General features: G+C 47.0%; 1 protein-coding gene and 1 pseudogene across 1 annotated transcript in view; both read right to left on the bottom strand.

Moving 5' to 3' along the window:
- Positions 1-11: 11 nt before the first annotated feature.
- Positions 12-19,119, bottom strand: part of Iqank1 (IQ motif and ankyrin repeat containing 1) — a 38,008-nt gene continuing 18,900 nt past the window's right edge. The window contains exons 3-13 of the mRNA XM_051189161.1: positions 13,313-13,446; positions 12,934-13,098; positions 12,676-12,867; positions 12,482-12,607; positions 1,552-1,691; positions 1,409-1,463; positions 1,220-1,312; positions 837-945; positions 629-725; positions 419-553; positions 12-348 (exon numbers count right to left, since the gene is read on the bottom strand). Of these exons, the coding sequence (XP_051045118.1) occupies positions 45-348; positions 419-553; positions 629-725; positions 837-945; positions 1,220-1,312; positions 1,409-1,463; positions 1,552-1,691; positions 12,482-12,607; positions 12,676-12,867; positions 12,934-13,098; positions 13,313-13,446 (1,550 nt within the window). The 3' untranslated portion in view covers positions 12-44. The remainder of the gene's footprint in view (positions 349-418; positions 554-628; positions 726-836; positions 946-1,219; positions 1,313-1,408; positions 1,464-1,551; positions 1,692-12,481; positions 12,608-12,675; positions 12,868-12,933; positions 13,099-13,312; positions 13,447-19,119) is intronic.
- On the bottom strand, positions 10,651-10,796 carry LOC127226235 (uncharacterized; annotated as a pseudogene).

Here is a 19,119-nt window from a genome sequence, read left to right as displayed (position 1 = left end):
TTACTCACATGATTGCCTGGGGTGCATGCTTTATTGGAGTATGACTAGAAACCTCCACTGGACAGCTGCACACGCACTGGGAGCAGGGTCTGCAGCTGGTCAGCTGGTGGCCACTGAACTCGGGTGACAAAGAAGAGACGGAAGTGCTCTAGGCGTGCCTCTTGGAACTGGGAGGGGTCGTACTCAGGTCCATCAGTGGGCCGGAGCAGTGACAAATAACCTTCCTGTGCCAGCAGCCCACGACTCAACAGCGCCTGTGCCAGGCCAGGCTGTACTGCCTCCAGCTGCTGCTGTACAGCTGGGAACAGGTCCACTTCACGAAGGTCGAACACCAGTGGCTTCCCATACCTGTAGGGGTGTCTGGTGAACAGGCAGGTGAGACCCAGGATGGGGCTGTCCTGGGCCCTGCCTGCCATACCTGAGTGCCCCCAGCAGAGCCAGTCGGATTGTCTCAGGTCTCAAGTGCTCTGGGTTTACAGTGTCCACATAGTTGGTATCCTGGTACCTCAGGAAAGTGGCTGCCTGGCCAGAAGGGTCGATGACAAGAGGCCACCTGAAGGCAGCCACCTGGTCACTGCAGTCTGTGGGCACCTCTGACTTGTACCCACTCCCCAGCCTGGATACTGACCGTCCATCAGCTCGGATTCGGTCACCTACATCCTTCATCAGGACGTCATGAAGCTCTGTGACCTTGCACTGCAGTCCAGGTGCTGCCATCTCCTCCTCTGTGGAGGGGTTAGTTTGCAGAACATGGGAAATGCTAAATCCCACTGCAAACCCCCTCCCTGGCATCACCTCTCCAAGTCCCCCAGCTGCCCCATCACAACCCTGCCCACCCTCCTGGGTCTGCTCCCGCAGCTCCAGCCTGGCCATGGCCAGTGTCTCTTCAGCCTTTTGTGCCTCCTGCCGCAACCTGTCCACTTGGGCTTCTGCATCCTTGATGGCCTAAAGAAGGGGCCACGCTGACCATTGCTTTCCCCATCCCCTCAGTCACCACCTACTTTGTGGGAGGGTGGGGGTAGGATTGGCTGCCCAGATACAAGAGGTCAGCCTACCAGGACCTGCTGGCTCCACCCATGGCCCCAAGGAGGCCACTGTTACTAAGTGACACCTTAGGTCTGAAAGGCAAAGGTGCCTGAAATTCCCTGGAAAGAGAACCCCCAGACTGGTGTGAAGCTTGGGGAGACCTAGAAAAAGCACAGTATCAGTGAGAGCCCACCTGCAGTGTGAGCTCAGTCTTGCCCATGCACTTCCTCTCACACTTATCATGTTCCATGATCCTCCGATTGAGCTCGCAATAAGCCTGTTGTAGCTGTGGGCAGACAAGGTTTAGAGACCCCAGCAACTTACCCCCACCTGACCCTCCCTTGGTTCTTCTTCCTGGAGAGAGGCCTAGGTCACAGCTCACCTCCTTGTGACACCGCTGTTGCTCCTTAGCCAGCTGCTGCACCTTGAGGTTGATGCTGCAGTAGGAAGAAGCCAGCTGGTCAGAATCATCCACGTCATTGCCATTCCCCCATCCCCCCATCCCTCCCAGCCCCCTTGGCATACCGCTTAGCCTCAGTTTCCTTGTGCTTCTGGACCTCCTGGGCCCTACGCTGCTGCTCAGCCTCCATGTTCTGGAGCATAGCCTCTGTGAGGCTCAGGTCCCACGAGTGCAGCACACTGGCCACTGTGGCCAGTGAGGCCACCTAATGACAGGGTATTTGGTGCTTAGAACCAGGTGTGTTCTGCTAATCTAGGAAGGAGGCTTTCATTTCAGAGAATTGGGGAAAGCTGGGGGACCATGGCTGGATACTGATACATCAATAAGCCACTGGTCCCCTGGGCTCCCTATCCGGACCCAAGCAGACCCAGCTCCAGTGGCAGAGCCTCCAGGGTCACTTTTGCCCCTCTCCATCTACCCACCAACCAAGTTCCGTGCTTCTGTCTACCACTCATGCAAAGCCACCACGATCTCTCATTTACCCACATGACTCTCATCCACTGTCCACCTGCCCCTAAGAGCCACAAAGACCTGGGTGTGATGGTATACACCTGTGACCCTAACACTCTCCTCCTCGCCTGGCTGTGCAGAGCCAATGTGGTGGTGCTCATGAGGTCACAGTGAGAATAGGGATGATGAGGCCTGGCCAATGTGGCCATCATCTACAGATACTGGAGGAGAGATGGAGAAGGGTCTACAGAGACTCTGTAATTACAGAGTGTGGACACGGCTGACCCATTTAAGGTACATCTCTGTCCAGCCCCTTCATGCTGACGGTCAGCCCCTGTCTGTTGGGCCCATCTCATTTGCTTCACGTTAGCTCAAAGCCCAACAGAGACAACCACAAAATCTAACAGATTCAGCTGCTTTACATGCAGGACAGGTTTAGTTTTAGAAAATCAGAGACTGCCTGTTTTTCATAGCTTAAAATCAACACCCCATTGCTACAGGCCTCAGCCAAGACAGCACCAAGAGTTGCCTGGGCCTTTCACTGCCAGCATTGCCCTCCACAGCTCTGAGCTCCCTTGGTGCTAAGTGGCATCAGATGGCACTGGTCCACCTCCTGCAGATGGTACACCACTGACACATTTGTCCCGTGTCCTCCTTGATCAGCTCCATCCTTGGACATCATAGCTCCCATGCCTTCACCTCTAAATCCCTCCTCCATGACACTTCCTTGGAGGGATCCATCCTGGGCACCTCTCTTAAAATCACCACTACCTGCCTGTCCACCCTAGTGACACAGGCCCTAACCCTGGCCCCATGTCCCATATTTCCTCATAGTATTTATACTATGGAGTGATATCCATCAGGAACTTAGGAACTTAACCAAGAAGTTTCCCCCAAGCACCTAGAATGTTGCCCAGCACAAAAATTTTGTCAGTCCAATGGCTGGGTGAAGTAATGAATGATCTATTGGTGTGCGTCTGAAAGTACTGACATGAATGGGTAGATAGGAGATAGGAAATGTGGCCATGTGGGAAGACTCACTGATAATGTATAGAGAAATGCATAGATGGATAGACAGCCAAGCAGATAACCGAAGAATTTATGAATGAATATGTGATTTTTTGAGATTATTTATCCCTTCCCTTTCTTTCCTCCAAACCCTCTCATTTGCCCCTTCTTGCTTCCTTTCAAGTCCATGACCTCTTTTTTCATTGACTTGTTACATGTATGTATACATATGTATATACACATATATTCCTATGTACAATCTGCTCAGTATGAATGTTACTCATAAGCATGTTGCAGAGCTGACCATTTGGTGTTGGATAGCCAGTTGGTTTGCTCTTCTCTGGGGAAGAACATTCCTTAGTTGCCTATAGTCCTTGTCCCCTATTGGCGTGTCTATTATTCTTGTTCAGCTCTTACTTGGCAGTCATGTTGTTGAGATTGTATATCTTCTGACATTCCTAGGAGACACAATCTCGGAGCAAACTCCCTGATCCTGTGGCTTTTACAATCTTTCTGTACCCTATCCTAAAATGCTGTTGCCTGAGCCTTAGGTGACTTTGTAATTTAATTTAATTTAATTTAGTTTTATGTGTATGGGTGTTTTGCCTGCATGCATATTTGAACACCATTTGTATGCCTGGTATGCACAGAGGGACTCAAATTTCCTGAGACTGAAGACTAACAACTGATGGTTGTGTCATGATATGGGTGTTGAGAATTGAACCCAGGTCTTCTGGAAGAGCAGCCAGTGATCTTAACTGCTGGGCCATCTCTCTAGCCTCACTATATGCCCTTTTTTGAAATAGGGTCTTATATAGCCACGGATAACCATGAATTTCTCGACCTCCTGCCTCCATCTCCTGAGTGCTGGGATTGCAGGCATGTGCCATGCCTGGTATATCTGGTACTGGGAATGAAACCCAGGGTATCATACATGCTAGGCAAGAACTTTGTCAACTAAGGTCCCTCACCCAGCCCTTAAATATGTAATTTTAAATGCTTACTTTGTTTTGCTTTGCTTTGAGATAAGATCTTGCCATGCAGCCCTGGCTGTAGTCTATGTAGACAAGAACCCACAGAGATCCACCTGCTTCTGCCTCCCAGTGCTGGGATTAAAGGTGTGTGCCACCACACCCAGCTTAAATGCTTGCTTTGGATTGCATCCACAGAACAAGGTGACCCAGAATTGGGTTCTCACCGGGACTAAAACTGAACTTCAAAGCCCTGAAGCTGACAGGGTGGCCTCAGGCTGCCAGGATCCTGGCATATGGCAAAGCAGTGCTGAACCCTCCGTGAACTATGGTACGGTTTATTTATTTATTTATTTTTGTTTTTTCAAGACAGGGTTTCCCTGTGTAGCTTTGGAGGTTGTCTTGGTACCATCTCTTGTAGATCAGGCTGGCCTTGAATTCACAGAGATCCACCTGCCTCTTCCTCCTGAGTGCTGGGATCAAAGGCATGTGCCACCACTGCCCTGCTAAATATGATATGATTTAAAAACAAACAAAATACATAGGAAGAAACAAACAAACAGAGCCAGATAGTGGTGGCACCAACAACACACACCTTTAATCCCAGCACTTGGGAGGCAGAGGTATGTGGATCTCTGTGAGTTCGAGACCAGCCTGGTCTACAGAGTGAGTTCCAGGATAGCCAGATGACAAAAACATCCACAGGGACCTGGAAACTGTAGCCATCAGCTCAAGGGTAGACACACTCTCAGCATGAATGAAGCTCTAGGTTCAATCCTCAGTGCTTCAAAAGCCACATGTCCAAGGTGAAGACTGGATTAAGAATTCAGTAAGGAGCCAGGCGGTGGTGGCACACACCTTTAACCCCAGCACTCAGGAGGCAGAAGCAGGTGAATCTCTGTGGGTTTGAGGCCAACCTTGTCTACACAGACTACAGCCAGGGCTGCATGGCAAGATCTTGTCTCAAAGCAAAACAAAACATACAGCTGAAGGAAAAAACTAGTAAAATAGAAGGCATGTCAGGAGAAAATATCTGTGACAAACCAAAAAAAGCACAGAGAAAAGGTTGAAAACCGGTAGTTACTAGTGCTGGTCACTGCACACGTTCCCTCCCACTTTCTAGACAGGTCAGAGAATATTCTTTCTGATAACCCAAAGTCAGGAGGGACCAAATGGCCAGATCTGTTTAACAAGCAGCAGGTGGTATGCACTAAATGTTTTGGAAGCCTCTCCTCTGGGACAAAGACAAGTGATATTCAAGACCATGGGTACTTTGTTCACCAGGCTCCCCAAAAGACAAAAATAAATAGAAGCTCCTGTGATCCCTGCAGTAGACACAAACTCATTCTGCTTCAAGCTACTGAGCAGCACTAACTGTGGACCAAATATTAAATTCATGAACCTATGGGGACAATCCTCATTCCAACCACATGATTCCAACCAGTATGATTTTAACTTGCATTTCCCTGTTAATATTGTCGAGAAAGCTGTCTTATGCTTTTTGGCCATTTTGATACTTTTGTTTTTTTATCTAGGCCCTTGCTCTAAAACTCTGGCTGGCCTGATACTTGCTATGTACCCTAGGCTGATCTCAAACTCATGGCAATTTTCTTGCCTCAGCCTCCTGAGTGCTGGGATTACAGGCATGTGGCACCATGCATGACCTAGATTTTTTTAAAGTATATTTGTATTGCATTTGTTTATTTTAGTGTGTGTGTGTGTATGTGTGTGTTGTGTAGTGTGTATGTGTGTGTGTTTGTGTGTGTAGTGGTGGTGGTGTGTGTGTGTTTATGTGTGTGTGGTGTATGTGTGTGGTGGAGGTGTGTGTGTGGTGGTGTGTGTGTGTGTGTGGTGTGTGTGTGGTGTATGTATGTGTGTGGTGGTGGTGTATGTGTGTGTGTGTGGTATGTGTGGTGGTGGTATGTGTGTGTGTGTGTGGTGGTGGTATGTATGTGTGTGTGGTGGTAGTGTGTTTGTGTGTGGTATGGTGGTGGTGTTATGTGTGTGTGTGTGGTGTGTGTGTGGTGTATGTATGTGTGTGGTGGTGGTGTATGTGTGTGTGTGTGGTGTGTGTGGTGGTGGTATGTGTGTGTGTGTGGTGGTGGTGATGTGTGTGTGTGTGGTGTATGTGTGTGTGTGTGGTATGGTGGTGGTGTTATGTGTGTGTGTGTGGTGTGTGTGTTTGTGTGTGTGTGGTGGTGTGTGTGTGGTATGTATGTGTGGTGGTGGTGGTGTTATGTGTGTGTGTGTGGTGTGTGTGTTTGTGTGTGTGTGGTGGTGTGTGTGTGGTATGTATGTGTGGTGGTGGTGGTGGTGTGTGTATATGTGTACGGTGGTGGTATGTGTGTATGTGGTGGTGGTGATGGTGATGGTGTGTGTGTGTGGTGTATGTATGTGTGTGGTGGTGGTGTATGTGTGTGTGGGGGGTGGTGTGTGTATGTGTGTGGCGTATGTATGTGTGTGGTGGTGGTGTATATGTGTGAGTGTGGTGTATGTGTGAGGTGGTGGTGTGTGTGTGTGGTGGTGGTGGTGTGTGTGTATGTGTGGTGTGTGTGTTTGTGTGTGTATATGTGGTGTGTGTGTGTGGTCAGAGGACAGCCTGTGAGAGTTGGTTTTCTCCTTCCATCAGGGATCAAACTTACGGTGTCAGGCTTGGTGATGGTAAGCATCAGCCCATAAGACATCTTTTTAAAAGTCTTTTCAAGTAAGTTTCTACTGCTCTCTTGGGTTGTTTGATTTATTTTCCTCCTGGAGGTGTGGGCATTTGTAGCTCCCTCTTATATAAGATATATATCTTACCTTTAACTCTCAATGTTACCAGTAGCTAAGTTGAACTTTCTCACAGGACATCTGCAAGCTTTTTTCCCCCTTTTAGATAGTGCTCCAAGGATCACTTTGAACCTTTTCATAGCCAGACATAAAGACCTTTCCTTCCCTTTGTTTATTTATTGCTTTTGTTTTGAGGCAAGGTTTCTCTGGGTAGCCCTGGCTGTCCTGGAGCTCACTATATAGATCAGGCTGGCCCCAAACTCACAGAGATCCTCCTGCCTCTGCCTCCTGAGTGCTGGGATCAAAGATGTGTGACACCCTAGCAAACCCTAGAATTTCCCTTTAAATTCACAGTCCACTGTATTTGGTTTTATGTGTCATTTCTGTTTTGTGACAGTCATTCATCGAGTTGTATAACTATTGTTAAGCATGTTTCTCTTCCGTGATTTGAGAGCTGCTGAGGCCTAGCAATGCATGCCAGGATTGAAGTCCCTGCAAGGGAGCTTCGAGAAGCCGATGAATGAAGCCATGACGGTGAAGTCTAGGTTGCAGTGGAGACCCAAGGATGTAGGAGATGCCAACGCCATGAGACATTTGCCAAGGAGAACTGCATATATGGAATGGAACCAGCCTGAGAGAGAGATGTGTGTTGCAGTCAGCAAAGACGGAGGAGTCATCCAAGCCTCTGATATTAAAGTTCCAGAAAGAAGACACAGAGCAACAGGACTTGTCTGTTGCCCTGCTGGCTTCCAGTTTTGCTTTAGCTCAGTATTGCCTCACTGTGCTCCCTTTCCTCCATTTTGGAATGGTGATGCATAGTCCTTACCATTGTATAACGGAAACATGTCATTTGTTTTTGTTTTGTTTTTTGATTTTACAGTGGGTCATGTTTAGAATTTGCCTTGAGTCTCACAAGAGATTTTGAACTATTTCTGTTTTTACACAAGAGGTTTATTTAAACAACAAGATGCTTGGGATGAAGTGAAAACTATCCAGGAACATTTTGTTCAAGAATAATTTCCACCTACTCAAAGACAAATTACCCTACATGTAAAAGCTCCATACAGAAAGGTTACAAAATGTCCTTGGTTTTATGATGGTAAATGAAGAGCATTACAATTCTCCAACTAAAGAAGGTGTGCAAGGAGTTTTATGTTGTTGTTTGTTGTTGAGTTATTTTGTTAAAACAATAAGAGCAAAATAACTCACTGGACTGTAAAGGTAAGAGCTGAGGGAGCATGCCACTAATGGAGAAGGGGATATTTTCACAGTTCCACTATGTTCCAGCCCATCTCCATCTGAGGTCAACCAAAAGAGAACATTGGCTGTTTAGTTTGAGGGGAAAAAAAAGTGCAGTGTGTTTGTGCATATACTTTATGTTCAAGAAAGGAATAGGGACAGGGAAAACTATGGTGTAGTTGTCAGAGTGTGCAGGAACCAACTTCCAGCTTTCTAATTAAGAATGTTTCTTGGTTTACAACAAAATTCTGGAATAAAGTAGCAGTGACTGGAGCGTGTCCATCAGACCTTCATCCTCCATTTCGATGATTGTTTGCCCATCCATCTGGAATCTGATCTGCCTTATTGGTGAGCTGTCATTCACAGTGGGTTTTCATTAATTCAGTGAATGGTGTCTGCTTCCTCCTCCTGTCTACCACCTTCAAATTAACATGGTTGTAGTTCTCAGCCTTGACTTCTCCCTTGGGTTTCTTGTTGGCCATGGGAGCCTCCCCAGCTACCACTTCACAAAAGATGCACCAGGTTCTCACTGCAGGAGACTTTGGGCTTTTGAACAATGTTGGGATTGTGAAAGACTACAGGTAGTTTTGAAGTTGGAATAAATGCATTTTGCATCATGAGATGCCCATGAGCCTCTGGGGCCAGAGGCGTAATGCAAGAGAGTTGTCCTCTATAGGTTCATGTTTTTGAACACTTGCTCTTTAGTTGGTGGCATTTCTTGGCACTTCTAAGGAAGTTGAGCCTTGCTAGAAGAAGTACATTACTGGGGGTGGGGGTGGGCTTTATAGTCTCTTCCCACTTCCTATGATCAGCCAGCTTTTGGCCATGGTATTTTATCACAGCAACAGAAAAGCAACTAATATAACAATGGTATCTACTGTAAGTCTTCAAATTTTTACAGTAATCACATCATGGGAATGAATATTTAGCAGTGGGACTGCAAGGCACTACTTTTGGAAGTGAATGGGCTGCTACAGCCACGAGACAGTGTGGGTATGTATGCACAGGACACATGGCTAGGATGCATGCAGCAAGCTGCAGCCATATCTGGAACTCAAAGCTCAGCACAATTTTGCTCAGCAGCAAATAACTGAAAATTCATGTACTGAAGTTCTCTATATCAATGAAAGGAGATAAACTACAGCTCTGTGCAAAAGACTGAATCTCACAAACAGAGCAAGAGATGCCAGAGGAGCAATGCCACATAAACTCATGTGCTTAAGGTACAAAACAGTAGGACTAAGCTATAGTGTTTAGACACTTGGATCTAAAGATGGGCAACTGAATGGGTGAGTGAATGAATGAATGGATGAGTAGTGACTTAAATATAAAGTAAATGGCAGAACAGGAGAAACAAGGAAAGTATTCCTATAAAATCCACTCTGTAGTTCCCTGGGCAAAGAGAGTAGCACTCTGGCAAAATGGCATTCCTTTATATTGCTTCTGCTGGGCATTTCTTGGGGTAAACCACAAAGCCACACACACACACACACACACACACACACACACACACACACACAAGTTTGATTCATTCAATGCCCAGCTTATGACACATATTTTATAAAATAAGGTCCAAGATGTGTATAGATTCAAAGAGTTGGTAGAGAAGTGGATGCATGATAATCGAAGGGATTATCAGATAAATGTTTGTATACGTGGACAGTCATCTGGGTGAGCCAGGAAGTTCAGATCTTAAATAAATCATGGATACTTATCTGAAAGGATATTTGTTGAGAACTATGTGCCAAGATTTTGCCAAGGAACTAGATGGCTATCTCTAATCATGCAGAGCTGGGCTGGTATGCATGTGGAAACAGCTCACAAACTTGTGAGGGTTGGCCTGTGGGTGGAAGAGCTGTCATCACCGGAAACCAAAAGAGCACAAGAGGATGACGTGGTGAGTTGACGGCTGTCACATGAGCAGATCAGTAGTTTAATAAGTTAATGAAGTGGCAGGATAAAGACTGAGCTAATCGAAAGGAAGACATAACATACAGCATGTGGCTAATTACTGCAGTTTGCTGATACCTGCAGCAAACATAAGAATGAGTTGATGAATTCACTCAGTGAAAGCTTCTGGACCCACCACCTCAGCATGCCACTGTCCCCGCCACTACCACATACACTCCTCCTCTTTTACTTCCTGTAAAAATCACCACATTGTCTTCCATTTTTTGTCATTTTGCCAGTTTGAGATGGAACTATGTACTGTGAGAGGGGGTTTTTCTCACAGTTCCCTGGAGTTATTTGAGACTCTGCCTCCATCCTCTGTGGCTAAAAGGTAGTCCAAGCTATGAGTGTACCAACTTTCACCATGAAAGGTTATCACTTCACTGGGCTAAGTGCCCAAGAACATAACGTCTTCCAAGTCTGAGAGGGAGGAGCCCGTGTTCCTGTCTGCAGAGACTCTGGTTTGTCTACAGCCTTCCAGCACTGGTTTACCCTCCCATCACCAGCTGTCACAGTGTGTGCTGACATAGGACACCTTTGTTCTGTGCTGCTCTGCAGACATCTTGTCCTCTTCAGGAAACTCCTCTCCCTGTCTGTCACAGTTGGACATTTATTTGCTGTTGAGATAGAATTTCCTTATAAGCTCCAGCGAAGTGTCTGTTGTCAGGTACATGATTTGTGACCAGTCTCTCCCCATAACTGGCCATTGCTTCTTATCAGGGTCCTGTGAAGGCACATTTTCCTTACTTCCCTTGTCTTCTTTTTTCTTCAGGGGGAAAGTGTGAACTACTACTACTAATTATGCCATCCTGTTTCCCACATTTGGGGAAACCGCAGGGGTCAGCACATCCAGAGTGCAATGGCTAGCCTCGCCCTGGAAAAACACCTTTGTGACCATGGTGTCTTCCCTGCCAGGTTAGTGTGCTTTTCATCTTGGTGAAGCCCAGCTTTCCTTTCTTTTGTCTTCTTGGTGTGGTATCTAAGAATGCTCCAATGTGCTCTTAGGCCCAAAGATCTTTCCCTGTGTCTAAAGAGTTAGTGGGTTCCTGTTCATGCTGAAATCTCAGATCTGCTGAGTTGACTTTGTGTCAGGATGAGACTCAGGTCAAAACTCATTTCTTGGCCTGTGGGCACCAGGGGCTCTGGTACCATGGGTTGAGATGAGTGTCCTTCTGACAGCTAAGATTTAGGAACCTCCCTGTCACCAAGGTTCCCCAGTTGCCAGCCCTGTGGCTGCTGGACGGTCCTCTAACCCTCCATGGCCTCCAGGCACTGGCTCTTTGGACACTCTCTGGACTCCCAGAGTCCTGCTGTACTGCAATTTTATCTGTTTGCCCAGGAGGTTAGGTCCACAGGCAGCAAAGCTGGGAGTGGGGCCTGAGGTGGGCAGCCCTTTAAGGAGTGCAGAGGCAAACGTTTGCCAAGGGGCCTGACACCCACCCCACCATTTCTGGCAGCACTCTCAATTTTAGGTGTGAGATACGGGGCAACTAGCTTTAAATTAGGTTACTTAAAGGAAATAAAGGTAAGGTGTTGGTAACTAACACCTGTGACCCCAGAACTGTACAGGCTGAGGCAGAAGGATCAGGATTGTTCCTGACCAACCTGGGCTATGAAATAGGTGTGTGTGTGTGTGTGTGTGTGTGTGTGTGTGTGTGTGTGTGTTCTCTGTGTCTGTTTCTGTGTGTGTGTGTGTGTGTGTGTGTGTGTGTAAACAAACAAATAGAATGTAGAGGCACTTCCTGGCCTGACTTCTTAGAGCTGCCCCCACGCTAAGGGAACCTCACCAGTGACCTCCTGGACCCACAGATTCCCAGTGGTCAGCATGGAGACCACAGCATTCCCCCCAGCTGAGAGACAGTTCCACTGACTGACCAGAAAGAAACAGGACTGAGAGAAAACCAGCCAGTGCATCCCAAAGTACCTAGCACCTGTGATACTTGGCCAACCTGTGAGGCCAGGGGACTGTTTGCTAATCTATCACAGCAGTTGCATTCTTGGGTAGCCAGACCACTGAAGGAGCTAGGAGCTAAAGCACAAAAGGTATCCCCTGGCAGACAACAACCATTGTTCAGAAATGGTTGGTGGGATGGAACCAGATGCAGAACCTAGGGATCTCTGTATCTTGTAGACATTTGTTTGTTTTGCTTATGAGACAGGGTCTCTCTCTCCTCTCTGTCTCTCCTCTCTGTCCTCTCTGTCCTCTCTCTCCTCTCTGTCCTCTCCCTCCTCTCTGTCCTCTCCTCTCTCTCCTCTCTCTCCTCTCTGTCCTCTCTGTCCTCTCTGTCCTCTCTCTCCTCTCTCTCCTCTCTGTCCTCTCTCTCCTCTCTGTCCTCTCTCTCCTCTCTGTCCTCTCTCTCCTCTCTCCCCTCTCTCTCCCCTCTCTCTGTCCTCTCCCTCCTCTCCCTCCCCTCTCTGTCCTCTCCTCTCTCTCCCCTCTCTGTCCTCTCCTCTCTCCCCCCTCTCTCCCCCCTCTCCCCCCCCCCTCTCTCTCTGCCTGGCTTCTGGCCTGGAACTCCAGTCAATCCACTTGCCCAGTCCTGGGGTTACAGATGAGCACCATCACATGAGAACCTTTGGAGAAGGGATGTGTATGCCAGGGCCACACCTGCTCCGGAGTGCTTCCGTCATCCGCGTACACCCGAGGGTCTGCTCCGAGCTTCAGAAGCACCTCCACGGCTTCCAGGTGACCCCCAAAGGCTGCCCGATAGAGCGGTGTGCGGCCGAAGGCGCCCTGCAGAAGGAGCTCTCTGAGCGCGTGCGGGGACCAGGACATTCCGCCGCCGCGCGCACCGCGCCCACCTTGCTGTTGGGGCTGGCACCCAGCTCCGCCAGCAACTGGATGGCCAAGGGCTGCCCGCCTGCTGCCGCCTCCGATAGAGGCGTGTTTCCGTGGCTGTCCTCGCACTCCACAGTGGCCACGCGCCTCTGCATCCGCCGAGCCTTGCCCGCCTCGTCGTGGCCCACGCCCTCGCGCGTCAATAGCTGATCCACCTGGGCGCAAGGCAGTGTCACCCTGGTGCCCACCCCTTCCCGCCCACCCGCTGCAGCCGCACGGACCTCCTTAAGCACTGCGCGGATCTCTCCCAGGTCCCCTTCGAAGGCGGCCTCCAGCAGGCGGTGGCGGCGCTGCAGCTCCTCCCGCCTTGCGCGCTCTGCTGCCTCCTCCTGCTCGCGCTGCCGCCGCGCCGCCTCCTGCTCCCGGCGCACCAAGGCCAGGTAGGCCTGGAAGACATGGCCTATGGTCACCATCCCCAGCAGCCCAGAACACAGCCGCAGTGTCCGCAGATCACGGCCACTGTGCAGTCCAGACAGCATGTCCACAACCTTGAGGTCCCGGTTTAAAACCCAAAGTTACTGCTCCCCTTCACACTCTGTCCAGACCTTCCCTCTTCCTCGGGTCCTGGCACCCAGGGTCTTGTGGCTGGACCCTGCTCACCTCTCTCTGCAGCTTCTCCATTTCATCCAGGTACTCCTGGCGCTCCTGCTGACGGCGAGCCAGCTCCTTTCGTGCCAGATGTTGCCGGAAGGCACACTGGATGATAGTAGCGGCTTTGTCCTCCGCGGTTGGGGCTGGAGGAAGGAGAGTAGAGATTTGGACCCCAGTCTTCCTTGTTAGCCACCATCTGTGGAGCTACTGGGATCATACAGAGGACCTGAAGGGCTCTCAGAAAGCACAAAGGCCGATGCAGTGACCATGCCTGTCTCCCAACACTCAAGAGGAGCCAGAGTTCAGTAGTTTGAAGCCAGACAGGGCTATGTGGTAGACAGTGTGTCAACAGCGATAAAAATTCCTGAACAACTGAATCAGAATAATGCTGCCTCAGTAGAACCAGGAAAGGTGTGTGGTCCAGGCTAGAGCAGGAAGTCTGAAAATCCCTAGTAATCAGCAGCTGGAAAGATGCCAACTGAGAGAAGTGGAGGGACGCCCAAGAAAGGACAGAAAAACTGCCACTAGTCCTCAGAGATCACACACCAGAGCCAGAGGCCCAACACATTCTTGAAGGCTGGTAGTTGCAACTAAGCCACAACTGCCTTAAAAGGGGAGAGGTCTCAAGTTGTCTCAGCCCACAGCCCAGGACAGTCAGAAAAGGGTGTGGGTCTAGAACTTGTCACAGCCATGCACATATTCAGGCCATTTTGCAGGGGTCTACAGGCTGGCCTGGCACAGCAGCTTCCAGGAGCAGGGAGTGGGGAGGACACCATGCAGTCCCACCTGTCACTATCACTGGCGAGTAAACTCATGGGCACTACTATATCCCACTGGGTCTCTTTGTCCATTCCTGTGTGTATGGGGGGGCACAGCAGCAAGATCAGCAGCTGAAGTGCTAGAAGAATACAAGCAAAAGTGAGATGTACCTATTGCACAAAAGATAGATGGAAATCTTATCTAACAGGGACTCCAAGACAGACTGGGTAGACCGCCAGGATGAGTGAAAGATAAGTAAGTCAGTTAGTGGAAAGAAAGAAACAGAAGACAAGATTCAGAAGCAACAAGAATGTGCTGTATGGTGTTGCTCTGTTGAGGGGAGGTTCCAGGTGACCCAATTGAGGAATAGTGTAGAGCAGAAACCAGGCAGAAGATAAACAGCACAGCAAAGACAACAAAGTCATGACATAGGCAGAATGTGGAAGGAAGAGACTGCTTAAGTGTAACCGTGTAAATAGAAAGAGCTAAAGGTAGAATTAGTAACCTCCAATAGAATATAAGTAAAATATTCTGAAAAAGAGACAAAAGAAAATGCTAATGGGGTTATAACTGGAGTAATGCACAGATCATCAACTTTGAAAGACAGTTTTTTTTTGAGACAGTTTTTCTGTGTAACATCCCTGGCTATCCTGGGAACTCAATTTGTAGACCAGGCTGACCTTGAACTCACAGGGATCTACCAGCCTCTCCTTCTTGAGTGCTGGGATTGAGGGTGCTTTGTTTGGTTGGAAGAGTTCTGAAAGCTACCAAAAGACATCAAGTCACAGCTCTGAAATGCATTTTGAATCTCAATAATGGTAAATACAAAAGTAAGCAAGTACCCAAACCACAGAGCAAGAGAAAAGTGCCAAAATTGAGGGGGGATATAGTCAAAGAATCAATAAATGTAAATAAAAAGCAAAACAAGTAGCAGTAGTACATATATGTATACTGTATATAAAAGACAGGCTCCAGACAGAAGGAAGCTATAGCAGATTAGACTCATAGCTCCACGAAAAAATGAAATAAATAAAAAGGCAAATTTGTGAATAAAAGGTATAAGACAGTAATGCAACTATCGGATTATATGAGAATTAAAATTAAAATTCACACACACAAAAGTAACATATGAGAACAACACAGCATCCCACAGTATTCCACCCATCTCATGGCTCTTATGTTCCTTCTGCCCTCTCTTCTATGATGTGCCCTGAGCCTTGCAGAGGCTGACATAGGCATTTATGGCTTGAGCATTGGGCAACCACTTTCTCAGAATTTTGATCAATTATGAGTTACTGCTGCCCACTACAAAACAATGACAAAAACTTTTCTTTCATCTTGGCAGTGATGGCACAAGCCTTTGATCCAAACACTCAGGAGGCAGAGGCAGAGGCAGATGGATCTCTGTGAGTTTGAGGCTAGCCTGGTCTACAGAGTGAGTTCCAGGACAGGCTCCAAAGCTACACAGGGAAACCCTGTCTCCAAACAAAAGAAAACAAAAAACAAAAAAACCCACCGTTCTTTCTTTCTTCCTTTTCTTTTTTTCTTTTTTCTTTTCTTTCTTTCTTTCTTTCTTTCTTTCTTTCTTTCTTTCTTTTAGGAAAACTTTTCTAATTGTGGTAGTTTAAACAAGAATGAGCCCAATAGGCTCCTATATTTGGATACTTAGTCACTAGAAAGTGGAACTGTTTGAGAAGATTAGAAGGATTAGGAGGTACGGCCTTTTTGGATCAGGTGTGGCCCTGGTGGAGGAAGTGTGGGCTGGGGGTGAGCTTTGAGGCCCAGTGTCTCTCTCAGCCTGCAGATCAGGATGTACTATGTACCATGTCTGCCTGCTTGTTGCTATAATTCACACCATGATGATAATAGACTAACCCTCTTAAACTGTAAGTCAGCCCTCAATGAAAAAAAAAAAAAAAAGAAAGAAAGAAAGAAAGAAAGAAAGAAAGAAAATATATATATATATATATATATATATACACACACACACACCTTGGTCATGGTATCTCTTCATAGCAACACAACTGTGACAAAGACACTAACTAAAGCCGACAGCAGCACTCATCTATGCATAAACATAATCACTTAGTCATATCACACCTATTTACAAAACAACATCAGTGTCTTCCCAACTAGTATCCATGACCTCAGAAGCCACAGCTTTTGGCAAGGTATACAGTACTAAATGTGAGCTTTCTCCAGTGAAGCAGCCCTCAGATCCTACCAGAAAGCAGTTGGTTACCCCACAACAGGCTTGCCACTATCGTACCAATGAACGCATCTTTCCTGGACAGTTAGCCATGCTATAGTTAGTGTCCACAGCCGTGTTAGACTATTGGTGACAATTCTCCCTAGCAGCCTGCACAGCACCTTCCAGAAAGCCAGCAGGGAGGGAGCTTCCATGCCAACTCCAGCTTGATTATCTATATCCTTAGAGAAAATACATATTTTCAGCGATAGGTTCTCACTATCTATTTCCAGTGGACAGTCAGCTGTGTGACATTTGTATATACTGTTGTGGGGGCCTCAGGGGTCTCCCTAACCTACAAGTCATTCATTGCACTCCTGGCACCAGAATTTTCATTTAACAATCTATAGTTTCTGGAAGCACATTTAACCACCTGGGGAATCTCTATTCAAACTCTTAAAAAAAAAAAAAAAAAAAAAAAAAAAAAAAAGGAAATGATGGTCTTAAACTACATTACCAAGTATTGGTTTTCTTGTTGGCTTTTTCTCTTTCTTTTCTTTCTTTTTTTTAGACTAGGTTACCCTGCTTTTTTTTTTTAATTTGTTTTCATTTTATATACCAACCCCATTTCCCCCTCCCTCTGCTTACCCCATCCTCCGCACCCTTTTCCTCCCCTCATTCACTCCTCAGAGGGGTAAGGCCTTCCTTGGGGAGTCAACAAAGTCTGGCATACCAAGCTGAATTCCCTCTTCCCCCATCAAGGCTGACATAGGGAATGGGCTCCAAAAAGTCAGTTCATGTACCTGGGATAGGTCCTGGTCCCACTGCCAGGGCCCCAACAGATCAAGCCATATAACTGTCACCCACATTCAGAGGGCCTAGTTCCATCCCATGCAGGTTCCCCAGTCCTGAGTGAGTCCATAGTTCATGGATCCATTAACTTGGGTCAGCTGTCTCTGTGGTTTTCTCTACCATGCTCTTGACCCCTAGCCTTTTGTTCATATTATTCCTCCTCCCTCTCTTCAACTGAACTCAGCCCAGTGCTTGCCTGTGAAACATTGTATCTGCCTCCATCAGTTACTGGGTAACAATTAGGGTAGTAACTAATCTGATTAAAGGGGAAGACCCATTCAGGTACCCTCTACACTATTGCTAAGAGTTTTATCTGGGGTCATCCTTTCCAATTCCTGGGAATTTCTCTAGTACCAGGTTTCTCCCTAACCCCATAATGGTTCCCTCTATCAAGACATCCAAAAAGGGGGATCTCAAAAGAGGGAGATGCAAGGAGGGCCCCAGGAAGGGAAAATAGTTAAGATCTAAGAAAGGAGGGGATGGGAGGGGTAGGAACATGAGGGATAGAGAAAGCCTTGCGGCTTTTTCATACAACTTCAGTTTTGGTTTATCCTCCCTTACTCCCTTCCTGTCCCCTCCCCATTTAAGTTCCTCCTTTCATTTTCATATCACATGTGTTTTATTCCTCTCTTCCCCACAACCTGAAGTCTCTCTCTCTCTCTCTCTCTCTCTCTCTCTCTCTCTCTCTCTCATTGTTTTTTGTTTGTTTGGGGTTTTTGTTTTGTTTTGTTTTTCCAGAAAGAGCTTCTCTGTATTGCTTTGGAGCCTGTCCTAGAACTTGCAGAGTTCCGCCTACCTCTGCTTCTTGAGTGCTGGGATTAAAGGTGTGCACCACTAACACCTGGCTTCATGGACCCCTTTCTAGTTTCTTGGCTTTAAATAGTCACTTCCACATAAATGTGTATATATAGGTGGGGACTATAGAGATGGCTTAGCAGTTAAGAACACTGGCTGCTTTTACAGATGATACAGATTGGGATCTGAGCACCCACATAGTGGCCCACAGTTCCAGAGGATCTGATGCCCTCTTTTGACATCCACAAGCACCATATGGTGCACAAACATATATGCAGGGGGAACGTATATGAACACAAAAATAATCTAAATTCTTTTTAATTAGTAGGTAGAAGAGAATATACCTGTTTCTGAACCTGGGTTAGCTCACTCTCTTATAGATTCCATTTTTCCTTATAGCTGAATAAGATTCTACTGAGTATATGACCACATTTTCATTATCTGTTCATCATCTAATGGTCATCTAGGCTGATTCTATTTCCTAGCTGCTGGGAATAATAGAGCAGCAGTGAGCATGGCTATGCAAGTGTCCCTGTGGTAGGACAAGCCTGGAGTGATATGGCTAGACAGAGGGTAGTTCTATTTTTAGTTTCAATTTAGTGGCTGCACTAGTTAGTATTCTTGCCAGCAATGAATAAGAGTTCCATTTTGTTCAACTTCCTCCCTAGCATTTATCATTTATTTTCTTTTTTGTTTGTTTGTTTTTCCAGACAGGGTGTCTCTATGTAACAGCCCTGGGTGTCCTGGGATTCACTCTGTAGACCAAGCTGGCCTCATACTCACAGAGCTCTGCCTGCCTCTGCCTTCCAAGTGCTGGGATTAAAGGCATACTCCATTGCTGCCTGGCTTTTTATCTCAGGTTTGTAATTTCATCAGGTATACTTTAAACTTAAAAAAAAAAAAAATCTAGCTGGGCAAGCAGAGGTAGGCAGCTCTCTGAATTTGAGGCCAGCCTGGTCTACAGAGTGAGTTCCAGGACAGCCAGGGCTATGCAGAAAAAGCCTGTCTCATGGGGGGTGAGGGGGAGGCAACTAACCTGTTGGAAACTGTTAAAGATAATTAAGACATACAAGAAGTTAATTATCAGTCACTTTATAGATGATCAGATTCTTTAATGTGCTCAGAATATACTCATAGACATCCTAAACATAAATGTAATTAATTTACAGGGACAAGCATTATTTAGCCTCCTGTATATCTTTTCAAGGTTAAACCTAAAGCA

Source organism: Phodopus roborovskii, unplaced genomic scaffold, assembly GCF_943737965.1.
Source record: "Phodopus roborovskii unplaced genomic scaffold, PHOROB, whole genome shotgun sequence".
Classification (NCBI taxonomy): domain Eukaryota; kingdom Metazoa; phylum Chordata; class Mammalia; order Rodentia; family Cricetidae; genus Phodopus; species Phodopus roborovskii.
This window is presented reverse-complemented; position numbering and strand designations above follow the sequence as displayed.